We start from the raw sequence: 27046 nt of genomic DNA, 5'->3' as shown, positions 1-27046 counted from the left end.
ATGGCAACAACCAAATGTAGTCATTTGCCCTGAAGAGACTCACAGACCCAATTTAAAAAGAATGTTTAAATATGTAATAACAAATAGAAACCACTAACTTGGGACAGATTGTATTAATGACTTGTGTTTGTGCCACATCTAGGATCAAGCTCCTTCTAGAAAAATGAGGGCTAGACCCACTGCACCAAATTCCCTTCTCATGTTTACCTATTAAAATCCACAAAATCCCATGTATTTAGCTGCGAACATAATGAGAACAAAATGAACCATGTGAACTATGTCTTGCAGTATATCAGTACCCTTTCTAAAATGCAAACATGAATGTGTGGGGCTGGCAATCGTTATTATCATACTCATTACTAAAGCCAGAATTATTCAAGTCACTTCTGAATTGAAACTTTTCAGAAGTAACAAAGTGGGTTCTGGACAATCTTGTTATTTTAAAAAAAATGTATTTGCTGTTTCCAGTTCTTCCTCAAATAGTGGGTGGTGTTTGCTTCCCGAGGTTCTCTTGTTACATACATTACACTATTATAAATACATACATGGAGTACACATAACTACCCATATAAATGCATGGCAGTATCTATGTGACAAATAGCGGAGGCACACAATGGATTGTAAACATATATGAGAAATACATTTCATAAGTAACTGGGATTTCCTCACTCGTGGCTGCCCACAAACACATTTCCCATTTATATGGGAAATGGTCTGATACTTCAAACACCTTAGAGCTCTTATTTGAAAAAACAGCTTGATTACAGGTTACTTGTGCCCCAGATATATGAACGCACCTTTCCAGTTCCTACCCTCTTCTGTGCACATCTAAAAACATACTATCTTCAGTGCTTTACTAGCATCGCTGGTTTTTAAAATAAGATAAATCTAATGTCCTGTACCTTGGGATGGGATTCATCTTAATGAACTTTATACCTTTATACAGCAAAGATGTCTACAGCTGAGCTAGTCACCAGAGGACCCCTTCATCGTTCAAAGGGATAAACTGGCACTTGAAGGACTTGATTCACCTGGCCAACTGTAGATATTTATCCTAGGATAAGACAGATCCAGTACGGGCAGTGACCATGATTTGACCACTGGATGAACAGCTCTGATGAGGGCATTCATATTGCAGACATTAATGAACTAGGAGAACTGTCAGAAGTGGCTTCCAGGCAGAGATGCCTTAGACCACCAGAAAATGGGATGTTTTAAGTTTCGTGGCAGAACTTGGCATTTTCTGTGAACCTTTGAAAGCTTAGGATAACCATTAAAAATTGTGTCTATGTTGTTCATGGAAGAGTTTCCTTACCTCACATTGAAAGTTTTTTCAGTCTCCTTGGATTACTGGTAAATTAAGGACTGTCACATTCAGAGAGGGGGAAAGGAGTGTCTGTAAATCTCCAAAACCTACTAAAGTTAATTTTTCTGTAGCAAGTAGGGGCTTTAGGTGATGGTGCTCTGCAATATAAATTTTATCAGCATTGTTTTGTTACAGATGCATTACTCACAAGTAGCAAAACAATAAGGAATGTAGGTAGGTCATCCCCAGGGAAATATTAATTGATCTATAATGCATACCACCTGTGGTGGCAAACTGGCCATGTGTATATGTATATATTTATATTTATATGAATATGCACTCCCACAACCTCCTCTGCATCTCCTTATTTTAGTGATCTAATTCCAAACTGCTGCTCACCCATAAGCTTGATAGCAGGATTTTCCAAGGAAAGCTGGTGGTCTTTCTCCTTAACTCAGTGTTATGGCTCTTCAACATGGAAGAGAGAAACTGCCTGTAACTCCTGACCTGCCCTTGATGAATGGGTTGTTTTAGTGGGGCTGGGGTGGTCTCCTCTCCCTCTTGTTCTTTCTCTCTCTCAAAGAGGTATCTGAGAGATATGCTGATGAGAAAGACTAGTGGCTGCCCTGTATTCTGCTGGCAGTGGGTTCAAGTTTCCAGCAGCATTGTATTACCTGACTGAAATAAAATGGAATTTTGATTACATGGTGATGGAGGTAGAACTTCCCAGGCATGTGAGGGAGAATTATAGTAGTGTGATGATATAACCATAACCACTAACTATAGATTATGGATTGAAAGTGAAAGGCTAATGGTCTAGTTGAAATTTCAAGATTTTCTCTAACTCCCCAACCTTTCAACCTCTTTTCTGCGATCTTTACATTAGAGGCATTGTGGCTACCTTCTTTTAAACTGACAGAAACCAGACCAAGTCCCTGGCATGTGTTTGGTCCACAGAAAACTGTCTTCCTCTTTTGTGTTTTCTCCATTTTCAACAAGTCTGGCTGGGGATTACCATACAAAGGTATTAACCAAATACATAGTATGTACTGCTGAGAAATGTTAGCAAGGAATAAATTGATTGATGGAAAATGTCTTTCCTAACTAACTCTGCGGGTTCTAAATATGAAAATAGTTACAGATTTCAAGACAATAGGTGCTGATGTGTTAACACTGGTTAGGCTCATATATTTTCACAATTCCTTAACTGTTTTTTTACTCTCTCCTCATTACATCAATACAGAGACTTTTTTTTTTCACTCTTTTGGATACAGATTGAATTCCTTTCAGATAGAATGAAAGAATCTGCCTGAGCTGTCAAGTTAAATCAACAGTCCTCTACCACACAGGAGTTAGGCATAAACTCTTTCTTACACAGGAGAAAGATCTGTTTTCAGTATGCTTCTGACTTGCCAGAAAAATTACATTTCAGTCACTTACCAGTCCAAAAGTTTCGCTCCAAAACAACTTCACATAGGGCAAGGATAGGTTTCTACATAGTGCATAGTGTACGATCAACCTATGTTTCTTTAGGCCATTTTTCAGGCTAAAAAGGGTCAATCTTGCAGGCAGAGTTAGACATGGTGACATATTTCCTGTCCTATGAACACTTTTAAAAGATGGAAGATAGCCTTCCCTTTTCCCACTGTCAGGAAAAATAAAAAAAAAAAGGATGCTTTTCTGTTTTTAACCAAACAACTAAAACTGTGGGACAGGGCATGAGTTGGATCTCTTTGTGCACACTGATTAATTTTTCGCTTGCTCCACAGCTGTGTTTCAGCCTGTTCCAATTAGCACCCTCCAAGAGGAAGCCTGGGTGTGGTTTGGGGATAGATCATGCCAGCAGCGGCTCCAATAAGAGTTGTAAACAGGGAGACCTGGTTACCCAGAATATGGAGAAGGCTGAGGTACTCAACGACTTTTTACCTCAATCTTCACTGGCAAGTGCTCCAGCCACACCACCCAAGTTGCAGAAGGCAAAGGCAGGGACCAGGAATATTAAGAACCATCCACTGTAGGAGAAGATCAGGATTGAGACCATTTAAGGAACCTGAAGGTGCACAAGTCCATGGGACCTGATGAGATGGGTCCTGAGGGAACTGGTGGATAAAGGGGCTAAGCCACTATCCATCATATTTGAGAAATGGCAGTCCGGTGAAGTTCCCACTGACTGGAAAATGGGAAGCATAACCCCCATTTTTAAAAAGGGAGAAAAGGAGGACCGAGGGAACTAAAGGCCAGTCAGTCTCACCTCTGTGCCCAGCAAGATCATGGAGCAGATCCTCCTGGAAACTATGCTAGGGCACATAGAAAATAAGGAGGTGATTGGTGACATCCAACATGGCTTCACTAAGGGCAAATTGTGCCTGATGAATTTGGTGGCCTTCTGTGATGGGGTTACAGTGCTGGTGGATAAGAGAAGAGCAACTGACGTCATCTACCTGGATACCTGGACTTGTGCAAAGCATTTGACACTGCCCCACACAACATTCTTGTCTCTAAATTGGAGAGACATGGATTTGATGGATGGACCACTTGGTAGATAAGGAATTCACTGGATGGCTACTCAGTGGATAAGGAACTGGCTGGATGGTCACACTGAAAGAGTTGGGGTCAACAGCTTGATGTCCAAGTGGCGTTCCTTAGGGGTCAGTACTGGGACCAGTGCTGTTTAACATCTTTGTTGGCAACATGGACAGTGGAATTGAGTACATCCTCAGCAAGTCTGCCGATGACACCAAGCTGTATGGTGCAGTCGACATGCTGGAGGGAAAGGATGCTATCTAGAGGGACCTTGAGACGTGGGCCCATACAAACTTAATGAAGTTCAACAAGGCCAAGTGCAAAGTTCTGCACATGGGTCAGGGCAATCCCAAGCACAAATACAGGCTGGACAAGGAGTGGTTGAGAGCAGCCCTCCAGAGAAGGACTTGGGAGTATTAGGGGATGAAAAACTGACTATGACCCAGCAATGTGCACTTGCAGCCCAGCCCAACCGTATCCTGAGCTGTGTCAAGAGAAGTGTGGCCAGCAGGTCGAGGGAGGTGATTCTGACCCTCTACTCCGCTCTCGTGAGACCCCACCTGGAGTACTGTGTCCAGCTCTGGGGCCCCCAACATAAGAAGGACATGGATCTGTTGAAGTGTGTCCAGAGGAGAGCCATGAAGATGATCAGGGGGCTGGAGAACCTCCCTTATGAAGACAGCCTGAGAGAGTTGGGGTTGTTCAGCCTGAAGAAGAGAAGGTTCCAGGGAGACCTTATGGTGGCCTTCCAGCACTTAAAGGGGCCCTACAGGAAAGATAGGGATGGACTCTTTATCAGGGACTGTAGTGATAGGACAGGAGTAATAGTTTCAAACTGAAAGAGGGAAACATTTTTTATTGTGAGGGTGGTGAGACACTGGAACAGGTTGCTCAGAGAGGTTGTGAACGTCCCCTCCCTGGAAGTGTTCGTAACCAGGTTGGATGGGGCTTTGAGCAACATAGTCTAGTGGAAGGTGTCCCTGCCCATGGCAGATTGGTTGAAACTAGATGATCTTTAAGGTCCTTTCCAACCCAAGCCATTCTATGATGCTATGAATTTCAACAGTCTTGACTCCCTCTGTTGTACTGCAACACAATCCCACCCATTTTGTGCTGTCCTGTCCAACATCCTTACCCCTTTGCGTGCCATACTCCAAGACACACAACACAAATCCTTCATTTTCTTGCCATCAAAACACTCTCCAGCAACTCTTAACATGCTTCCTATAATAAACATTTTGACTGCTGTGGGAATACAACAAAAGATTGGTGAGGAGGATTGTAAATATGCTCAAGTGATTTGCAGCTGGGGTGTCAAAAACCACATATATCATACTAATTGTTGTTTAGCTTCATGTGCTTGATGGGTAGAATGTCTGCATTTAGATAACATAGGCCCCTGAGAGGCTCAGAGGCACCTTATCGAACATCTTTGAGATTCCTGCCCTGCTGCAGGAAAGATCAAAGCACAGTGGAAAACTATGCCTGCAAAAATCCCTGATATACACAGGTGAAAGCAGCAGGTTTGAGAACTTTTCTTTCTTCTCCTTTTTCTGCCTAGCAAGGACTGAGCTCTGCAGTGCCTGTGTCCCTGCTTGCGTGCCTCTGCCCAGGTGCTGCTACGGAGATCCCCTGGGTCATGAGGTAACAAGAATAAATTCACTCTTTGCATTTCATCTGTGGTTTTGTGGTTGTTCTTGCATCCTGGCTATGCTGGCTCACACAACTGCTTAGTCCTGAGAAAATATGCACAAAAACAATGGTATCTGGGGACACAGGAGAACAACAGGTTCAGTGGAGGCCAGGGTCCAATGCTATTTAGGTGTGCACTGAGAGTCAGCCTACTTTAGGGGGATAGACACAAGAGACTGTGGTCCGAAGCCTTCTTATTCAGCAGTTAGAATAAATAAAGAAGCCAAGCTGCATCAACATACCCCGTAACAGGCAGGACCTGGATGCCTACCCTAGTGCAGGGATTCACAGGCAAGAAAAATACCCAGATCATCAGGATTTGGGAGCTCAAAGATGGATCACTCATTAGCCTTCTCAGATGGGTCCCTCCATCTTTCCCCCTAGAATTGTTATATGGCTGTATGAATAATCAAATATTTATTAGATGGAAAAAAGAAAGCCTATGGCTCTGAAGCTTAAATCCCTATACCAATGTGTATGAAAATGGGACCTGCTTAAAGACCAGAGTTGCTGGAATAAAATATACCATTTCCTTCTCTCTGATTTTGACCAGAATCCTACTTTTGATATGAAAAGCCTTTTGTAAAAATTAACCACAAATGACATGCTTCTGCAAGGAGTTTTCATTTTGTGAGAAAATTCTAGACTAGCTTTACATGAGGACCACACACTCACATGGACGGAAGATGTTGATGCTGATGAATTGCTGCTTTCAGCTGTAGAATTTAATTATTCTCATTCTCTACAGCTGGCATTATTGTGCGATGATGTGTTTGTCTTCTGACACCTCAGGGGGAGGATGAAATGAATTTTCTACATTCACAGTGCCAAAGGGACAGTTTGAATAAGAAATGCTGCAATAAGACCTGCATGACTATGTCCTCTGGCAGGAATGAAGAATCCAGGTTCTTTAGATCTTGTTTTCTAGCAGCACTTACAGATTGGAACCATTGCTTTAAAAATGTTCTAGCAAAATTACACTAAAGTTAAGCCTGTTTTGACAGATGAAAGAAATGAACCAGTTTATATTGGCTGATTTCTAACCTGTGCTCCTGAAGCCTTTCCCTTCACTTCTACAGGCTGGCAGGGTCACTAATCCTGCTCGTTTTCAGTTTGTCAGTCAATAATCACTTACGTGGCACTATGTCTTTGGAAATGACAGCTGAGACAAGATCTGATGTGTAGTATTCCTGCCACAATGCCTTCCTAAATACCAATCTGAGGTGGCTGAAAGAACCAAATACTCTGTCTCTGATAATGGCATGTTCACCAAGCTTGTCACAAAGCAGGTTTTAGGAAAGTTTATGACACTGCTATGCAGGAAATGTCTCTATTTTGATGGCATAATGAAGTCATATGAAGCAGAACAGTCCCTGCCATTGGACATTAATGAGAGTCAACATTTTTTTTTTGCTCTAAGGCATTTTAATAGTATCACAAGCAGAGGCCATCTGGCTTAAGAATGAATATTCAGTATCTGTAGCAGAAGCAGAAATACTTGAGAGGGAAATGGTACCTTCCTGGCTTCCAGCTTGGACCGTACCCATCACTAAAACCGGTGTGTTGCACAGTTGGCTAAACTGCAGTTTGATGTCCAACTAATTTTTTTTAGGCTATTATCTTCCTATTAATTAGTTATTCTTTCTTAGTTTGGACTTTATGTCTTCAAAAAAAAGATCATTTTATGTTAAAAATTCCTAAGGGATAACTATTTCACTGCACTGCACTGCAGAGGACTGTGACAGCCCGTCAGCTTCTATTTACCGAGAAGTCATAGGGGTAGAAATTAATTTATTTTGGGGGGGAATAAACATAATTTCTCTCTTGTGTGTGACAAGTGCAAACCCTGTTTATTAAAAATGTAGAGAAAACATTTGCAAAATGGAAATTTAAAGAACAAGTACTGCAGCAGACAATAACTCTCCTGAGAAAGAATCAAGCTGAGAAAGAATGAAACGATCACTTCTAAAGGGCAGGCATTCATTCCACAAATTTTATGACTGTCACCAGATCCTTTAGCTTGGCCAGTCTTATTTCTACAGGGGTGCTTCTCACTGTAGCTTGTTGGGGGAAAAAAAACCCCAAACTGATTTGGCAGAGATTTTTCTGAGCCTCGTATGAAGACCAGAAGACAATGTTTCACAGTTCCAAGAAACTCAAGCTGTTAATACTTTGAGTAAATTATACGTACATATCATGGCCTATTTCCGAGACTGCAGGTTTATATGTTAAGTACCTAAATATCTTGAGGCAGCTCTGAGGCATATGTTGAGTCGACAGCCTTATCTACCACGCGGAGTTGCCTCAAATACAAGCAGCCCAACAAGAGTGGGGGCCACGCTGCCGTCCCTAGGAGGTATTTGACTTGAATGCAACAGGGGACCAGTGCTGGCAAAAGTGCATTTAAAGGTAGTGGAAGGCTCTGCCACAATATTTTGGAATTAAATTGAACAACATGTTGACTGTCTCCCGAGGGAATGTGATGTGATAAATTCGTGATGCATTTCCTCACCAGAGCTATCTGGGCGGTGTTCACTCTCATGAGCGCCAGGTTGCAGCAGGTGAAGCAATTTCCTGCATGCGTTTAGAAACGGCTTCAGAATACTTCAGGGTGAGAAAAGTTAGTTGAGCCAATATGATTAGAGAGCTATCACCTCATTTTCACTGCATTACTGCCATAATCCAAGAAGGAAGATTCATGTATGTGCACTCAGGAACAAAATTCCAGGGGAGAAGAAATCTGTAATATCAACCATCAGTTAATATTATCAGACAAATGAATTTTCTTGTACTTGCCTTCTTACTTTTCTCAGGGGAAATTTACCCTAGTGCATGAGACCAACAAAAGACCTACCCAGGCTTGAATGCTGGGTATTACAGCACTTGGTACAGTGCTACTGAAATCGCCAGGCAGGCTTTCAACGTGAGCTTGCTGTGGAGCTAAACATCACCTTGTGATGCAGTTCTGCCGGAGCTGAACAGGGCGTACCTATGTGATGAAGTGCTCCTGAATGCCCGTGAGAACCTCATGAAGTTCAACAAGGCCAAGTGCAAGGTTCTGCACATGGGTCAGGGCAATCCCAAGCACAAATACAGGCTGGACAAGGAGTGGTTGAGAGCAGCCCTCCAGAGAAGGACTTGGGAGTATTAGGGGATGAAAAACTGACTATGACCCAGCAATGTGCACTTGCAGCCCAGCCCAACCATATCCTGAGCTGTGTCAAGAGAAGTGTGGCCAGCAGGTCGAGGGAGGTGATTCTGACCCTCCACTCCGCTCTCGTGAGACCCCACCTGGAGTACTGTGTCCAGCTCTGGGGCCCCCAACATAAGAAGGACATGGATCTGTTGAAGTGTGTCCAGAGGAGAGCCATGAAGATGATCAGGGGGCTGGAGAACCTCCCTTATGAAGACAGCCTGAGAGAGTTGGGGTTGTTCAGCCTGAAGAAGAGAAGGCTCCAGGGAGACCTTAGAGCAGCCTTCCAGCACTTAAAGGGGGCCTGCAGGAAAGATAGGGAGGGACTCTGCATGAGGGAATGTAGTGAAAGGATGAGGGGTAGCGGGTTTAAACTGAAAGAAGGTAGATTCAGATTAGATATTAGGAAGAAATTCTTTACTGTGAGGGTGGTGAGACACTGGAACAGGTTGCCCAGAGAGGTTGTGGATGCCCCCTCCCTGGAAGTGTTCAAGGCCAGGTTGGATGGGGCTTTGAGCAACCTGGTCTAGTGGAAGGTGTCCCTGCCCATGGCAGGGGGATTGGAACTAGATGATCTTTAAGATCCCTTCCAAGTCAAACCATTCTATGATTCTATGAATGTGAGAAAAGAAGGCAAACTCAATCCTGTGTACATAAATGTATCTTAAGCAATAAGCAAAGAGTAGAATTTGGAGCTGTAACTCAGAAGTGTAATGGAGGACAGGAAGAGTGATAGTAAGCGTTTCCCTCTCTTTTGGCTTATGGGAAAGACACATCGAGTGTTAATAAAAATGTGAAAATCTCAACCTCAATAGCTGAAGCATTCACTTATCCAAACCTGAAGTTATTCTGATTCAAAAACCAATTGATGCATTTTCTTCTCAGGCTGTACACACATTGCACTTCCATGCAAGTCAGTATGTCTGTCCATCACTTGTTGCAAGGCAGAACTCCTTTAGAGGGGTATCTCATTCAGAGAATAGGAAGTGATCAGGAACTATCAGCAGCATTACTATTAGAGCTGTAAGTATAAGACTCCCTCTTGTGATAAATCCAAACTCATTTTATGTGTGTTCAGTGACATCCCATTCAGTGTATAAACATCATATAGTATAATACAGAAATGTCTCCCTGGGCACACCAAAAAACTGGATGGGATTGAGTGCTGTAAACAACAAGAGACTCAATTCTCATTCTCAGACACAGAGTTTTTGTCAGAATTTTATGGCTCTGGAGGAAATACTAAGCACAACCTAACATCTACATGAAACTGTTATGTTAGCAAGGTGGAGTAAGTCTAATCATAAAAACACCAGCACCCAAGACTGATATTTAAAATGGCAATCGCAAGAGGCAAAACAAGTTTAATATATATGATCTGGCAAAGCTGCACTCTGCTTCTTTAAGAATGCATTACATGAGCATTCTTATTATAATTTTATTGCAATATTCAAGGTGTACTCAGAAGTTTCTATTAATTTTTTTAAATATGGGTTTATTTGTTTGCATCTTATTTTGCAGCCACTCTTCCAGCCTCCAGTTTCATTTCTAAAATTAAAGCTAGTGATATTTCCATATCAAAGTTTAAAATTAATTTGCTTTGTGGGACATGCCCCTTGATCTAAAATACTTCATTTTAATTAGAACATTGAATTTTCTCTAAAGGAATCAGGTTCCATTCACTTAATCCAAAACTACTTTCTGAAAGAATTATAAGCAGTACATTTTCTCAGCACAAATCCTCCTAAGGCTTGTCCACATGAGGAGATTGCACCTATGCAGCTAAACTGATTTCAGATTGATCTACTTACACCACTATAAAATGTTACTGAAATTAACCTTAACTGGGTCTGCCCCACTTCTGGATTGGTTTTACCAAACAGCTTTAAGTTTCCTAATGCAGACCAGGAATAGATAAATCAGGTACCACTACAATTGTGTTAGAATGAAAAAGCTGAATGAAAACTGTCCCACCTCCCAGAGCACAAGTGTCTGGTCCTGCACAGCCTGGAGTGTGGCCACTTCCCACCACCATTTTTGTACAGCTTCATTCTTCCCTTTGCCCTCTTCTCTATAACATATTGAGTACATGTACACCATGCCAGATCACATCTGCTTCTCATTAAGAGGACGTACAAGACATTTCCAAGGAACACTTTGCATATTCTGGCTCCCTGTTAGGACAATGTTCTGCCCACATGCACGCACAGAGGCACATGGGTAGATCAGGGCGAAGATAATCAGTGTATGGTCAGACAGTGAAGGGCATTTCCTTCCCTTACTGTGAGATCTCACTCCCTCCATTTAAAATAACTGTTTATTCTGGGGAAGGACTGTCTTTATCAGTTGTACATCTCATCAGCACAGAGAAATGCAATAAATACCATACATTACGATAAACTTCAAAACACCTTCAGCTCTGTGCTTAGAGATCTCACAATGCAGGACACATCAACAAAATGGCTTTAAAAATGGCATACCTTGAAAAATAACCAGGCTGTCATCCATTTGGCCACTTTTACAACCCAAAACACATGCTTGTAGAGATCTGTATTCACTACTCCAGGGTCTACTACATTAGCAGTCACATGGCTTCCATTTGCAGTCAGAAGATGCTGTAGTCGATAGGTAAATAACACAAGGGCAAGTTTGCTTTGGGCATAGGCTCCATGGGGTGAATACGAACATCTGTATACAGAAAAGAAAGACAGAGGGAGATGCACATAAAAAAAAATCAGAAGGAAAACAGAATTGCACAAACATCAAATGTACTGCATATCCAGCAAACAGACAACTATACATTGAGTCATCAGAAGAAACAGCTTATCATTGGCAGGTGTGTTGTTTGCTGGAGTTCTGGTGACTATTCCATCAGACACCAAGTCTGATTTATGGCAGAGAAAAGAATTAATATAAAATTACACAGTTCCTGCCAGAATCTCTATGTCAAACTATTTAAACTAGAAATGCTGAGGCAGCATTCTCCAGGATATTATCACCTAGAGGCCCTCGACTACTCTCCCCTTCCTCACTGCCCTCTTCCCACACATCCATATCCTGTTCCCACCCAGTAAATCCATGCCTGATCATAGTGCTCCTTGTTATTATTATTTGTATTGCATCAGGACCTACTATCTGATGAAAGCTCCTGTGTTGGGCACAATACAGATGAGTAAGGTAATCACTGCACCTGCCCCAGTGACACACCAGATTACGCACAGCTAAAGAGATGGATAAAAAGATGGGGCAAGGAGGGCCGCTGCAAGTGTAACCACAATTATGCCATATACAGCCTTCAGAGCAAAGAGGGCTGGCAGGGTCTGTGCCAAACAGGAGGTGCGATGAAGGCACACAATACTCGAAGTTATGGCAAAACATTACCTGTTGAGACTCCTGTGCACCTCTCTCATCTGGATGCTGAATCTGCCTTTCTTTCAAGTCAAACTTTCTAGGAACTGCTGATTAGTTGGGTTTCACTGTATGCAGGCAGCGGTATTTTTTTTTTAAATAAGCAGGCTAGTTCCAGGCAAATTAGCAGGTATGTCACTTAAAATGCTCCTCCCGACTGGGGCCTCAGCATCACTTCCACAAATTCCTATGCCATGACAATTGACTCTTGTAATTACTACAGCCTCTCATCTAACCTTTTTTTGTGCTTAGCAGAACCAAAGATAATTCCTAATATTATAGACAGCTCATAGGCAAAGCAGGCAGGAGCCTAAAGCAATGGACTTCTTGGGGGCAGCAAAACAGCTCTAGTCACCATCCCCTTTTTCTCTGCCAGAGTCCAGGAAGTGGCGCTGCTTGATGCTGCTGCCCATGTGGAGCCAGGGACTGGGGTATGCGGAGCAGCAGCTACTGCTGGTGGAGGGAGATAGAAGGGCACTCACTGAGGAGTAGATCTCTCTTTCCCAACTCTCTCTTTCCCCCTAATTGATGTCCTGCCTCTGTGACAGCTGCAGCTACAGCTCCATCCTCTACACCTTCACCCTTAGTGCAGTAAATGCCCAGGCTGGGGATGCTTCTACTCCACTGAAAATCCTGCCTTCAGTTTTCTGTGGTTGCCACTACTTGCAAGGTTTTTGTTTTGAGTGAATAGCAAATATGTCTCAGGGTTCTTTTTGTTCTCATTCTTGTTGAATACCTTATTTATAATATCCTGTACACTTCACCACAGAAAGCCCTGCATGCTACAAACAGGCTGAGTCTCTGCAGAGGTATAAGGCTACTGGAGCAATTTAACTGTTCATATTATCTGAATGGACTCAGGAACTTGGAGACACAATGGTAAATTGTACAGCTCAGCTACAGGAAGTAAAAGACAACAACACTGAATCTCCAGTGCATCTCTCTTTTTTTTCCTTCTTTTTTTCCCCTGCTCTATTCTTGTTCAAGCAAATCACAAACAAACAGGCTACAAAAGCATATAAATTGAGAGAGAATAAAAAAGGACAGCTGATCATAAACAGCCCTTGCACCAAACAACGGCCTGAACTGTAATGTGCTGGATAACGAAGCTCCATCATCATAAAGATATCACCTGTGCCTCGGGGTATAATGGGCTATTTTAAGAATAAAGAACAATCACTGCATGAATATAAAAGTGACTTGGCATTAGTCAGGAAATTGCAGTTACATTTTAAATTCAGTAACATCCGTGCTCTGATCTGAGACACTCAAAATGTCACCTTATGTTTCATGCATATTTCAACCCTTTTAACTTGAAGGACCAGATACTCAGCCACTACGAGCTTCCCTTGAGCAGCCGTGCGGGGCAGAGCTCACGCCACCCATGGGAAGAAGCACTCATCCGAAGCTGCCTCCGGCAGCCAGCTGGCAGACAACCCTGGCACTTCTCCATCTGTGCCACCATTCCCCCACCAGTGGAGAATGCAAGCTGGGGCACGGGACAAGCTTCCCGAGTTGAATTAGAGTGATCTTGTCTGGCAAGCGGCTCGCAGGGAAACAGGGCTGGGGACTACTCTGACTTGTTCTGCCTGGCTCTAGTCTGGCCTTCAGTAACCTTCAGATGCCAGGCAGGAGGACTGTGAATGCTCCTCATGACTTCCCATTCCCACATTTTGTGCGAGTGCTGTTTTGACTTACCTTGTGGCAATGAAGCATGAACTACAGGGGCCGGATCCTCACAAGCCTTGTACTTTGCATAGATATCTATGTCAGAGAAACACGAGTGCTGAGAAGATATAAAAAGCTATCCAATCAGCGAGGAAGCCTTTTATATCACAGTGCAGAGATGCAAATGACTTGCGAGGCAGTGGGGAATCAGACTTCAGTAACATACTATAGATATTAAGGATATAAAATTGGATACACAGAGCAGACACGTTTGGCAGAATCCTTGCAATGATTACCTGCTCTCTTCCCATTTAGTCTGTGTGTGCTTTTTGCTTTCCAGGAATCTGACATCAATGGACTACATAAGACATAGGAATAACCTGTGACACAGAACTGACAAGGATTGTCATTGAACAACTGTTTTGTTTGTGAGACCTCATTTGAATCATGTTGTTTAAATGCCATGGTTGGAAAAAAAAAAAAATCAATACTGTTTACTTGTTTTCATTACATCCAGTCTTGACGTTAGGCATCAGAAAAATAGAAGCATGTAGGCTCCTGTCCCGGCATCATGATTGCAACTCCCATGCACATACATGTAGAATCAGAGAATGGTTTGGGTTGGAAGAGACCTTTAAAGATCATCTAGTTCCAACACCCCTGCCATGGGCAGGGACACCTTCCACTAGACCAGGTTGCTCAAAGCCCCGTCCAACCTGGCCTTGAACACTTCCAGAGAGGGGGCATCCACAACCTCTCTGGGCAACCTGTTCCAGTGTCCCACCACCCTCACAGTAAAGAATTTCTTCCTTATGTCCAATATAAGTATACCCTCTTTCAGTTTAAAATCATAAAACGTATTCCTCTTACACATGGAATTATCTGGCTTCAAAGCCTGTGCATCTAAATCTAGCCTCTCTTGACACTCTATGCTCTGTAGGTACATTTTCTACACTGAATGAAAGTATAATTTTATACTAAATAAAATAATATTGACATTACACATTTCCACATTGCTTTCATTTTCTCAGGGCTCTAAAAGCTTTCTGAAATGAAAGTGCATACAAGAGGCCAACCAGCCCAAAGCAGAACCCAGCTTACCAGCAAAATGTGCTTGCACACCAATGCACGGGAGGTGCCTGTGACTCTTGGACCCCTGAGGACACAGGTTATTGGTGCTTTGCAGCAAGGCAGGCAGACTCTCAGGCACAGAAATTCTACCTCCTAACTAGGTGGCCAGCCAGGCACAGACTGGTAGCTCCCAGCTCCTGGTGGCATATATGCATGGTGGCCAGTGAGCTAGAGAGCTAGAAGGTAGTGGTGTTTGACTGCCCAGGGATCCATCCTAATACTTCCCACCAGGCTCGAGCTATGCCATACAGCATGTGCTGTGGTATGGCAAGCCTGTGCATGGTCAGCAGCTAAGAAAACTGGAGCAAGGACTTGGTGGGAAGAAGTCCAGTGGGAAGGAGTGGCGTGCCTCACATCAATAGCTTGAAGAAGTTCATGCTCACCCATTCATTTGAGTGGGGGTCTCTGTGGACCACTCTTCCTGCCATAGAAAACAGTCTCCCCTGGGGGATGATCCTCCATAGCATTTTGCCAAGTCGGTGCTGATAAAATAGGGCAATGCATAACTCACTAAATGAAAACTACAGGAGGAGTTAGGGCAGACAGAATTTAATTAGCTGCTTTGAAATCTGGCCAAGAGAGAAGCAATATACAAGACTTCTCCTTGCTTTTAAAATATTTTATTGATCCTGTACTGATGAATAAAGGATCAGGATGAGGCAGGCTATGTATTTTATGTTCAATTAATTTTTAGCAGAAATTCTTATTTTTGGCTTAAGATTTTTTGCAAGTTTCAACTTGCAGACTTTGACTGACAGGTGTGAATTGTCATTACAAAAAATAGGGAGGAGAAGAGAAAGGGATTGTTTTTGTATTTTTGCCAAAACAAAATAAGTGGAGTGAGTGAGTGAGTGAGTGCCTTGTTCTTTGCTGATTTTTTTTCTTTTTCTTTTCTTCTTTTCCATCAGACACGGATTTTACCACTCATCTCCATGGTGCTGTCTCCAGCAGCAGTCTCCCTAGCATTCTCGGGCAATGTATTTGTAAAAAGTAATGAGAAGCCAAGTTTCAAACTGGAGCCTGCAGTGGCTAATTAGGTGTTTAAATATGGACTCAGCTACTATCCAAGTTTGAAAACTGCATCCATGTTTAGCACTTCCCTTGGCAGTCAGTCTTACTCTGGTTTCTTTTCTGTCTGGCTTTAGCTGGTCTGTGTTCTGAAGAGGTCTCCCACTTACATCCAGTGATACTGTGTTTAGCGAAGAGCATTAAGTTGGCTTAGAGTACCCACTGAGTAATAGGGGAAACAAAATTGCTGCTCGGCACACACCACTTCCTCCACACCTCCTGTGCACAGGCTCCGGTGCTGCTCTTGGCTTTTTCTCTTTCATTAACGGTTGCTTTTGCATTATGCACACATGTGGAGGAAGTGGATACAGACCGACTGAAAAAAGGGTGCAGGGACAGCACCCTTTCCCTTCCCCACTACAGCTTGCTTCAACAAAAGGCTCAGAGGACCTGTGACCATACTGACTGACATGCAGCTACATTTAACCTGTGAAGTTTTCCTGATGTGGACCTCTTTCACACCACACTTGTCTTGTGCATGTCATCCTCCCCTCACCCATCACCACGTGCCCCAATTTCCAGCGTGTTATTTGCCTGGAGGGTAGAGAGCACCAAGATCAAACTGCAGAACAACCCAATTGCTATGTGCTCCATTAAAAGACAAGTGATGCAAAACGTGGGTGACATGGTGGGGCTTTTAATGAAAGGCCACACAAAATTTCAATATATGTGCCTTAGGATGAATCAGTAAATTAAACAAAACACAGACTTGCTGTATTAAAATGACTAAAGTTTCCTAATGATTTATGTATTAATCTTGCCATAACACACCATCACCATTGCTTAGTCAAGAATATAAAAGACTATTATTAAACACTCACGAAGCTTTCAGAGTCTTAAATTTTCTTTCTCCAGGGAATGCAACACAAGATTTTGCAAGATTTTTGATAGATTTTGCAGTTTATTTTGAAGCAGCTACAGAAATATATTGCAGAATACAGGTATGTCTTTTCTGGTTATCATAAGCAGTTCTCTCTCTTTTCCTCTGATAAACCAAAGACTGAGTCCTAAATATCGCTTATTAAATTTAAGCAGACTTCCTGACAGTACTACATATATTTATCCCATGAACACATTTGCTGAGTCTCATCAGTTGTGATCTTCTCTCAATACAAAAAAAAAAAAAAAAAAAGGAAATACAGAGGTGGAGAAAAGACAGAGTTGGAGAAATTAGAATACATGTATTACCACTGAAAAGTAGTATTTTGCCAATTGAAAGAAATAAGCATATGCATTAGTTAAGCAAAACTACAATCTAAAGTGTTAACATCTACTTATTCAGATGTTGTTACAGTTATGTTTTGTACAGTGGCTGTCCTGTTACCAGCAACTACTACAGGCTACTGTATAGTCACCCATTTCATATACAAGCCTGGATATTTTGGGTGTTCACTAAACAACTACACTTCTTCATGTAAATTTCTTTCATATATTTCATATGTAGCCTTTTAAAATAAATATTTATAAATATATACATGTAACAGTCAAGGTGGCCTTAGCATATCCCTGTGTGTTTGAACTGGAATACACTGGCAACTGCAATTTGAGTGAATAAGGACTCGAGCATTAGTGACTCTTGAAGTACCCTCATGACCCTGTGATGGACATGTTGGAATGGAAGGCTACAAGACTGATAAATTAAATTAGTGGTTCTACACAAGCTGAAAAGCAAAACCTTCATGTCTTAATTGGTTGCACAGGGGTTACTTAAGCAGCCAGAGGCAGGAGGCACTTTCAGAGCAGCCCAGCTTGCCCTTTCATTCTGACCCATGGACAAAGACCGACCACATCTCAGAGCCTCCCCCTCTCCCTGCAGTGAGCCCCTCAGTGCCATGTGCTGCTGACACACAGCTCTGGCCAAAACTGGGCTTTCTCTGACATCTTTCAACAGTGGTAAAGCAGCATTTTTCTTCTTAAAATTAGGGAATATGTATAAGGGTAGAAGTGGGAGATGCTCTCTCTCTCTGAGGTAAAACATTGGTGATGGTCTCAGTAGCTGATTTCTCTGCAAGTCAGTGACTCCTGCCTTGTGCTTAATCCACAGTTCAGTAGGAGCCACAAGCTGGAAGCTGAGTTGTGGGGTTTGGGTTTTTTTTTAAAGCCATGCTTCCCAACCTTCAGCACTTCACTGTATAAATACATAGCATTCAGCGAGTAGCCCCTTGTTACAGCTTGTAGGAAATGTAGAGGGAACAAAAATTAACTTACTGTCTTTGGAGGACTACATTTAGTGAAGGAATGTGGAAAGTCTTTATTATAAAAATATTTATGAGAGGCAAAATAAGAAGGGTCTTGTCATACTGGGCATCGCTGTCATCCAGATGGAACCAAAGCATAATTTTTCATTTGGCTGATCCCTCCTCCTACTGGCAGGAGGTGAGATGTCAAGAGCCCTCCTGCTCTACTGATTGCCTTGCTATGTGCAGCTCCATTGCTGTGTGCTCAGCACAGTTCTCAAATGTATGATACACAGATTCAAAAGCTGATCTTCTCAAAGTCTCACCAGAATCAGTATCTTAAAAAAAGTCTAATTTATCTGTTTGTGTACAATTGGTGTTAATTTCAAATGTTTTTGATTATTTTAAATATTGATGGCAAGTTCAAGTTGTAATTACTGTAATTCCATTCTCCCAAGAAATATATCTCTTTATAAAGAATGATATAGATTGCCTCTTCTGAAGCATCATTTTTCTACAGTCGGTTCATATGATGCAGTGTTAAATACTTGTTAATATTTGAAGTGGTATTTGAGCATAATGGTATCCTTTCATTCAATTAAAAATCTCCATCAAACAAATGAATGAGTAAATGAATAGAAGCAAGGGTTTGCATTACTGCAGCCAAGAAACAGATCAAGACTCCAAGACCTACATTCTGTGTCCTCATGACCTTTTTGAATGATGGGGAAAGATCATGGCCAGATATCTTTTCATATTGTCTCTTAGATAATCTGGATCTCAGGTTATTGAAGATTGTCACACATCTTTTAAGATTATCTCTTGGATTATAACAAGAAGAGCTCTGAGGCATGCTCCACCCACTTGTGGAAAGATTCCTAACTCTCCTACAATAGAGCTTTTAAGTTGAAGGAAGTAATGGGCCTTCTTATGGTTTCTTCCCTTACACCAGAATGCACATAGGGCCATAAAAGGGCCCAGTAATAACTTGAACAATCCCAAATCTTATTTCTGTTTTGATAAAACCATCTTAAGACTGGTGTAGACTTTTGCAGACCAGCTGCAGATTCTGGGCTTTTCATTCTGGGACTGAAAGGGAACTGTAGGGTCTGCTTATGCATAATCAAGTGCTGCCATTTCAAATCCAGCACAGTGCACCAAATGTGGTTAGCAGATTTTGAGTAGACTACATGAAATGTGTTGGTGTATGTATGAAGATAACGTAAGGTTTCATTTTGTGGTTAGCTGAATCTACTGCACTGCCTTGGAGTTGAGGAGGAGCCAAATGTGATCTGCAAGTGCAGATGTTCACCACACTGAAGGACTGGTCTGTCTTTCCAGGGGAAACATGGCTTGAGTGTGCACAGACTGCAAAATCCTTTTTCTCTGTGATGTCTATAAATACAGTGCAGAAAATCCTATGCCATCACTCTCTGTCCACAAAAGCAACAGAAGATTATCAAGTCTGTCACAACAAAATAATTTTGAAAATCAGTTATTTGTTGAAACAATCTAAAAACATCTGCTTTTTCAAAGTTTTCATACGTAGTCAGAATACGAATATCACAGCTTCAAACTGAGAGGTAAAAGTGATTAACTCCCAGGACATGAATTAAGACAAGGAACAAGCTTATAAAGACAGACAACTAGTTGTTAAAACCAGTCATGAGAAGGCTTCCCCTCTGTCAGAAGGGGGGGACGTTAAAGAAGAAATAACAGCTGGCTCAAAGTGGTCCATAGCCAGCATTGCAAAGTGGGTGCTTCAAAGTACCATAAAGAACAGTGACACCAATCACTTTCTCTACCATTTAGCCTTAGAGCTGGTTTTTGGTTTTGTTTTATAAATTTCCCAATATTGTGTCACCCTGGAACACTCTAAATAGAGATCTGTAATGGAAACCCAAGCATTTCCTAAGAAGGGGCATGGCATGGCCTGGGGTCAGAGCGTGTGAGATGTCTCCAACTTGCAAACACACCAGAAGCAAGTGAAGTCAGGCAGGTTTGGCTTTCCAGGAAATGATGAGAAGTTTCATGTCCAAAGCCTGAAAAACCAACACACAGCCACAGAGCTGTCCTGCCCCAGCTCTCACTGGGAAAAAAAAATTAAAAGATACTGTTCCTTTGGCAGACTGACTGATTTTTGGTGGTAATTCAGATACTGAACACCCCCACCTTTGAGCTGAGAACCAAAAGATTTCATGCAAAATTCATATTTTAATTTGAACATTTCTGCAGTACCATATTATTGCTAGCATCACTGTTAAAAGCTCTTGAGCTTCTCAGAAAGCTACTGTGAGCCACAGTGCTCCTTGGTCTCTGTCCTTCTTGGGAGACTGAGACAGTGCTGTGTACATCCACTTTCCACCTCCCATGACAAGAAGTGCAGGGCAATCACAGCACCTGATACATAACAAGAACAGAAGAAATGGAGCAATGAAGCTACAACTGTATAAGATATTCTGGCACTATTAAAAGTTCTGGGAGCTAAAATACTTTAGTCTTACAGTGATTTATTTGATTTAGAAAATATATTTTTCATAAAACTCACATTTTTTAATAGAGAACTTGGTTTAATCAAAAGACCAATTTTTCTTCACAGGTTTAAGTATTCAAATGTTTGGTCTGCTTTTGAACAGCAAAGCTCTCCTTCACCAAAAGAAGAGGTTTATGACAGGGAGGAGAGAAAAGGTTAAGAGTTATCATTTGTAATCACAGAGGTAAAAATCTGCCTTTGCCTACCTCCACTACACCTCATAATCCTTAATGCACGTGGCAAGATCAGGGATGTATGGTTGTGAAGAACCAGGAACAACAGCAGGGCTGAACCCAGAGGGGATTTGTGGAAGGTGAGCTGATCATTTTGACTGCTTCTCTTAACACAGGGATTTACAGGCATGTGTGCAAGCTTTCCGCAGCTACACTAGGCAGCTCGAAGGACAACTCCACTGAAAAGGTACTGTGAGGATGGTGGTACTTAAAGCAATTGAGACAAATGCTAAAACCATTTCAATAATCACCCAGGACCTGAACTCCAAAGCTTTTAAGGTTCACTCAGCCTTAATGAGACTTTTTGCTCACAGGGAGATGTTAAACTAACCTTCCCCTCTCAAGGGTGACAAGCTATCTCCACTTCGCATTCACTGCAAGTCCTTTTTGCCTTCTCTGTCACACAAGTGCAGTACATTAACTTTCAAATTACCATTGAACTGTCTTGCCGTTTTGGAAAACAGCACATCTACAACATTCACTGTCCTGTGTGCCACAGAGAGTTGACTTTTCCCACGCAATGCGCTGTGCAGGGACAGGCTGAGCAGCAGGACCAACCATATATATCATATACCTCCCAACATGTTGCAATTTTAAACTAGTTCAGAAACACTGTCTTATTAAATCATTAACAGTTATTAATAAACCTGTGTTAAAACCATTAATCTCTTTCAGACAAGAAGGAATTTAACATTGTGACACCCAAAAAAATAGCTATATTTAATTTCCTTGAACATGTTAAAGTCTGGTGTTACCTTTGTGATAGTAGCGTTACACTGTGTTATTGTTCATCAGAAACCAATGAACCCTACATATTATACAGCACGAAAATACACCAATAAATGTAAAATTAAAACTTCCCAAAGTTGGCATCCTGACTTAAATTCTTCTCCATTATTAGTTGCAGGAATGGATAGGGATCACCTGTGGCCTGCAACATGGATAAAACACTTGCTGCATATGAACTAAAACTCTGTCTTTTGGATTGATGAATTGGTCTGCTGATATAATAGCCCACTTTTTTTAAAAATTAATTTATAGAATTTGAGATCTGTGCCTTCACCAGTACACTAACTTTCCAGGCCAGCAAGCCAATTTTTGCAATTAATGCTAATTGCTGCAAATGCAAGGGATCATTTGCAAAGCAGCAAATCCTTTTGCATTTATACAGAAAGCATTTTGCAAAGAAGGACTAAAATACCCTTACATATATGCACTAAGCATTCGAATACTTATCATCTAACTATAGACAGGAAAACTTGTTAACCTGCTGCAGGAAGGACATGTTTAACTGAATACAGCAGTGTGCTGCAGTTGATATTTGGTCCTGTCAAGGGAACAAGATTTATCTTGCAATTAGAACTAGAATATGCAATAAAAGTCATTGTGAGGAAGCTGCTTAAACAATACAACTCAAACAAAACCATATATTCCTCAAGTAAAATAAAATCTATAATAACATGTATCTATCTTACGGTCTAGAAGAATCTTTTATGACTACAATTTCTGTAGTTTTAACAGCATTTTATTAAGCAACAGTCCAGTGACACAGGTCTTTATATGTGACCGAAAGACTTCTGTACTGCCTAAAATGGATTACCAAATAAAAGGGTAATATATTAAATCCCTCCTACTTACTTTTACAATTTTTCCATTATTATTTAAAAATTTGGAAATAAAACAATAGTACTGTGGTACTACTATACTATATCAGCTTCATGTTTGTTTTCTCTTGAATTGAAGATATTGTACATCCCATAAGTTCTTCTAGTCATAAAGAATTAAGAAACTATAAGTAACAGATCAGTCATGAAAAGGTATGGGAGGAACCAACTGGGAATTTTTTTTAAAAAGGGTTTTCATTCAAAAAACGTTGACTCATCAAACCATTCTTAGTGAAAAAATCTGTTTTAAACAAATGTCCAGCTTAAAAAAGAAAAAAGTAATTTGATGGAGATACCTTACTTCAACAGGATGACTTAGAAATTAAAGGTTTGGAGTTTCAGTTTGATCAACATTATACTTTAAAATACAAATGACAATGTACTCATAAGTGTAATTACAAATAAATTAGAATAAAATATTCTGAAATCACTGAAATGAAGGGATTTGGTCTGAAAAATGAATTCATATTTTCCAAAAGTAATTTGACATTTTAACTTTTCATTGTTATTCATGGACAATATTTTCAAAATCTCAGCAATGCTGATGGGACAAAATCCTCAACTTTCCGCCCAAACTTAATGTAACTTCATTTACCAACAAACATCATACACATGCAAGAAGTGAAGATGAAGGACAACACCCATCCAAGAACAGGATGTCTCCAGAGACTTTGTTAGACAGATTTCCCCAACAGTACATGACACCTCCTGTTACAGCCCATATGAACTGCCTAACAGAGGAGTTTAACTAGAGCTGTCTGGCCTCCAAAGCATCCTCACAGCTCCTGGGCAGAGCTGTTTACCCTATTTTACACCATCTAGGATGCACATGTGACAGCTGGGATCTTTGCAATTCCTTTCATTCAATCTCTATTGTCCCTGACATGATTCATGAACTAGGGCTACAGGGAAAAAAAACCCAGAAATTATCTGGGGACCGTACCAGCTTGGAGAGTTACAGAAAACACCAGCTCCTTCTGCAGTTGGAGAGCAGAGGAAAGGGAGCAGAAAAAGTATGACTGACTGTTCTTGAATATACAGGAGATGTGAACCAGAAAAGGAGCTGCGTTACTGTGGTTGGGGAGTTCATAGATCTGTGATTCACAGCATTACAGGGCCCATTTGGCATGCAAAAAGAGAGAATGATGAAAGGAATAGTTAGTCATGGAGAAAAAGCTAGACAGAACACACAAAGATGCTAACCCCTGGGAAAGGAAACATTTTCAGGTGTGACCCACAGCCCAGGAAAGAGAATAAGGTCTCTTTTCTTTACCTTCCTAAAATTCCTTCTTACTTTGGTAGGTAGAGTACTTGAAGGAATGCCCTCCATGCCAGCCTTGTGAGAGCACCATGAACTCTAATGCACTGTTCAAGACTATCTCAACCCAAGAGGATGGCACAATGTTTCTCAAGCTCTTGCTAAAACCAGCCAGCCATATTCTCTCACAACCATATTTTTTTCTCCTCTCACTTTAGAAAGTATAAAGGCAGGCAAAAGAGGAAGAAAGGACATCCCAGTTATGCTGTTAGAGTGCACAGCGTACTACCCTCAGCACATAATTGCTGAAATCACCACTGTTGAAACACTTGCAGATAGATAGCGTTTCTGTTAAACCTTCACCTCCTTGAAAACAGTCGTATTCAAAGTAGGGATGAAGGAGGATGATTTGCCTTAGGGATCCCCTTGTCGACTCATGTGATTGCTGTTGAAAATGGTCTGGATCTAAAAGACCACAAAGGTGTTTGATGTTCTTCATATATCCCTCAGCAAAAGAACTGGGAGAACAGTCATTGCTCTTGTGCATTTGCATTTTCAATAACACACATGAAACAAGCTATGCCCTGCCAGTTTGAAACAAGCTCTGTCCTGCCTTGGTGTACCCATGCTGTGTCTCTTTTATTGGTGTGTATGAAGAGGATGGGCAGGAAGAGGGAGAAATGACATTCGTTGGGGAGAAATAGGACTGGTGCTAGGGGAAGAAGATAAGAGGAAGATAAATGGAGAGGAAATGAACTGGTGGGCAGAAATAAGACACATCCGAAAAAAAAAAAAAAAAAACAACAGAGGAAAAAATTATGAGATAGGAAGGGAAAAGGCAATGGAGACAAAAAAGCTCAAAAGACACAGGTGAAGATGAAACTATGAACACCGAAATCAAGAAGGCAGGCATGAAGAGAGAGATAACAAAGGAAGAACAATAATGTAAAATGCAAGGAAAATCAAGAAAAAGTTAAATTAATACTCCCACCAAAAAAGACCTGAAAAGAGAAACATGGGATAAATCAGATTGGTAAGATGGCAGAAAACAAACCAAAGAGGAAACATGGAAAACAGTAACACAAGCTACATTTAATACTGTTCATTGCACAGACCTTCCAACAATTATTTGTTATTCTGTTACACTGTGGTCACTGTGATATGGATGATGTCTAGCTTCAGATCTCTGAGCAGCAAGTACAAGTAATGGGGAGCGATGGCCACAACTGTGACTGCCAACCCAGAGTCTCCCAAGTGGGAGAACGATCCCATGGAAAAATCTGTGGTAAAGCAGAGAACTGAACATCGATTTACTGTCTCCTTTATGTCAAGACAGTCTTCTGCATTTCCTTCTCTGCTATGTTTGACGGATGAATTCCTCCTCTGCCATTATCACTCACCTCCAGTTTGGACACTAGCCCAACCAAAATATAGCAATAATGGGACAAAAGCATGGTAAACAATTCAGTCTGCTGCCACCAGTAATTTTTCCAGCACTGAGTACAGTTCCCTTTCTCCACTATGAATAAATGACTCCAAATTGTTTTGCTGCCTTCCTGCAAGGTTAATGACTACCAGCCTATCTGTGAACATACACCCAAGTCATGAAGTTAATTATGGTCAACTAGGGCAAATCAAAACAAGGAAAAATCCAGTATAAAATATTTAGAAATATTTCCCATTCACACAAGCGGCAAAAATGAGGGATGGCATCACCGGGAAAATGTGGCAATTCATGGAACACTATCATGCCACAGTGCTTACCATGGCTGTCTTTACTGCATCCATTAAAGCTCTTAAACACTGCTCTGAAACACAAGGTGTCTCTGAGGCCCTGTGGTGTAGGCAATGCCTTTGTATGGTACCCCGCAACAGTCCTCCAGGGTTGCTAAACCACCTGCTCACACTAGGGACACACTTGAACACACAAGTGATCTCACTGTTTTTAGGAGCACTGTTTATGCGATAACTGTTTGCCTGAGTTGGAGCTTATCGGCACCTGAACAAAGAAAAGGTTTTGAGCTGAATCCACAGCCCGCTCTGGGTCCCACTGCTGTGCCTGTGTGCTCAGAAAGCAGGCACCACTGCTGCCGCCGAGCGATTCAGAGCATCCATGTGGGAAAGAGTAGGCAAAATCAGCCAGACTCTGTTGTCCTTTATGGCTCTCCTTACACCAATAAAATTGAAATGTAAAGGGCAGGGTTTGGCACAAAAGCTGCAGGTAAATCTCACTGGTATATTATTATTTTTTACATCAGATTGGTCATGTTCATGCTCAACCATAAATTTCCTAACTGAAATATTTCTGGTTCCATTAAAATATGAGTTAATAATGATGAATCACAGGTAAGGATGATCCTAAATTAAAGAGGCACAGTACAAGGCTTTGCTATAATCAAGAGAACTACTGTTATCTAGGGACACAGAACAGCCACATTTAATTTTGCATTCTGCACTTTATCCCAAAGAAATACTAATTACACTCACCTTAGCCCCCTTGTGTGGTGCCATCCAGCACATGCCCATCAGAAGCAACAAATACATACATCAAGTGAAGAGTAAGGGTAATTTCCTGTGGTTGTTTTACAAGCAAGAGATTAAACTGTGACTACCCTGCAGAATTGAAACAATGTGCCTGTAATAAAACTGATGCCATAGTATGCAATCAGAAGTCAAACAAAAAGTTTGACGTGCTTAATGCAGCATTCACATGTAAAATGTCTGCAGTGGAAACAGCCCAGACTTCTAATTTCAGTCTTTGATCCAAAATGAAACCTCAGGCCAGGTGCCTCTGAACATGTGCTGAAGTCCCTGTCAAAGGACAGAGACAGAATTTCTTGATGGAAATGATGCAAAGCTCAGACTGGCTCCGTGCACACAGAGATGCTCTGGCGCCCATCAGAACACAGGCTCTGTTTGAGCCCATCAGTAAGCATGTAATTGCTACATGTGGCAGTATGGGAAAATTTTGAAATTTATCTATCATCTCAGTTATCCTGCCCATTCCTCAATTAACTAAACAACTCTACGTGGTTCCTGTATGACACCAGAGACATTTACTGCATCATTTGATATCTTCCTAATGTTAGAAGTATCCCATAGACATTTCACCCACAGTTTTCTTAAATGAACGTACTCGGACAGAAGACAGCCATGCATTTTAACCCATCTTACTGGGTTAAAAAACCCAGG

The 27046-nt window shown here is 41.4% G+C and overlaps 1 protein-coding gene across 5 annotated transcripts in view; it reads right to left on the bottom strand.

Annotated features, from left to right (window-relative positions):
- Window positions 1–27046, bottom strand: part of DHRSX (dehydrogenase/reductase X-linked) — a 173797-nt gene that overhangs the window by 21427 nt on the left and 125324 nt on the right. For all 5 annotated transcript variants that reach the window (XM_074814921.1, XM_074814924.1, XM_074814925.1 and 2 more), the window contains one exon: window positions 11195–11402. In XM_074814921.1, coding sequence (XP_074671022.1) covers window positions 11195–11402 — 208 coding nt within the window. The remainder of the gene's footprint in view (window positions 1–11194; window positions 11403–27046) is intronic.

Source organism: Strix aluco, chromosome 2 (genome assembly GCF_031877795.1).
Source record: "Strix aluco isolate bStrAlu1 chromosome 2, bStrAlu1.hap1, whole genome shotgun sequence".
Classification (NCBI taxonomy): Eukaryota; Metazoa; Chordata; class Aves; order Strigiformes; family Strigidae; genus Strix; species Strix aluco.
Note: the sequence above shows the minus strand (reverse complement) of the source record. Positions and strands in the feature narration are given on the sequence as shown.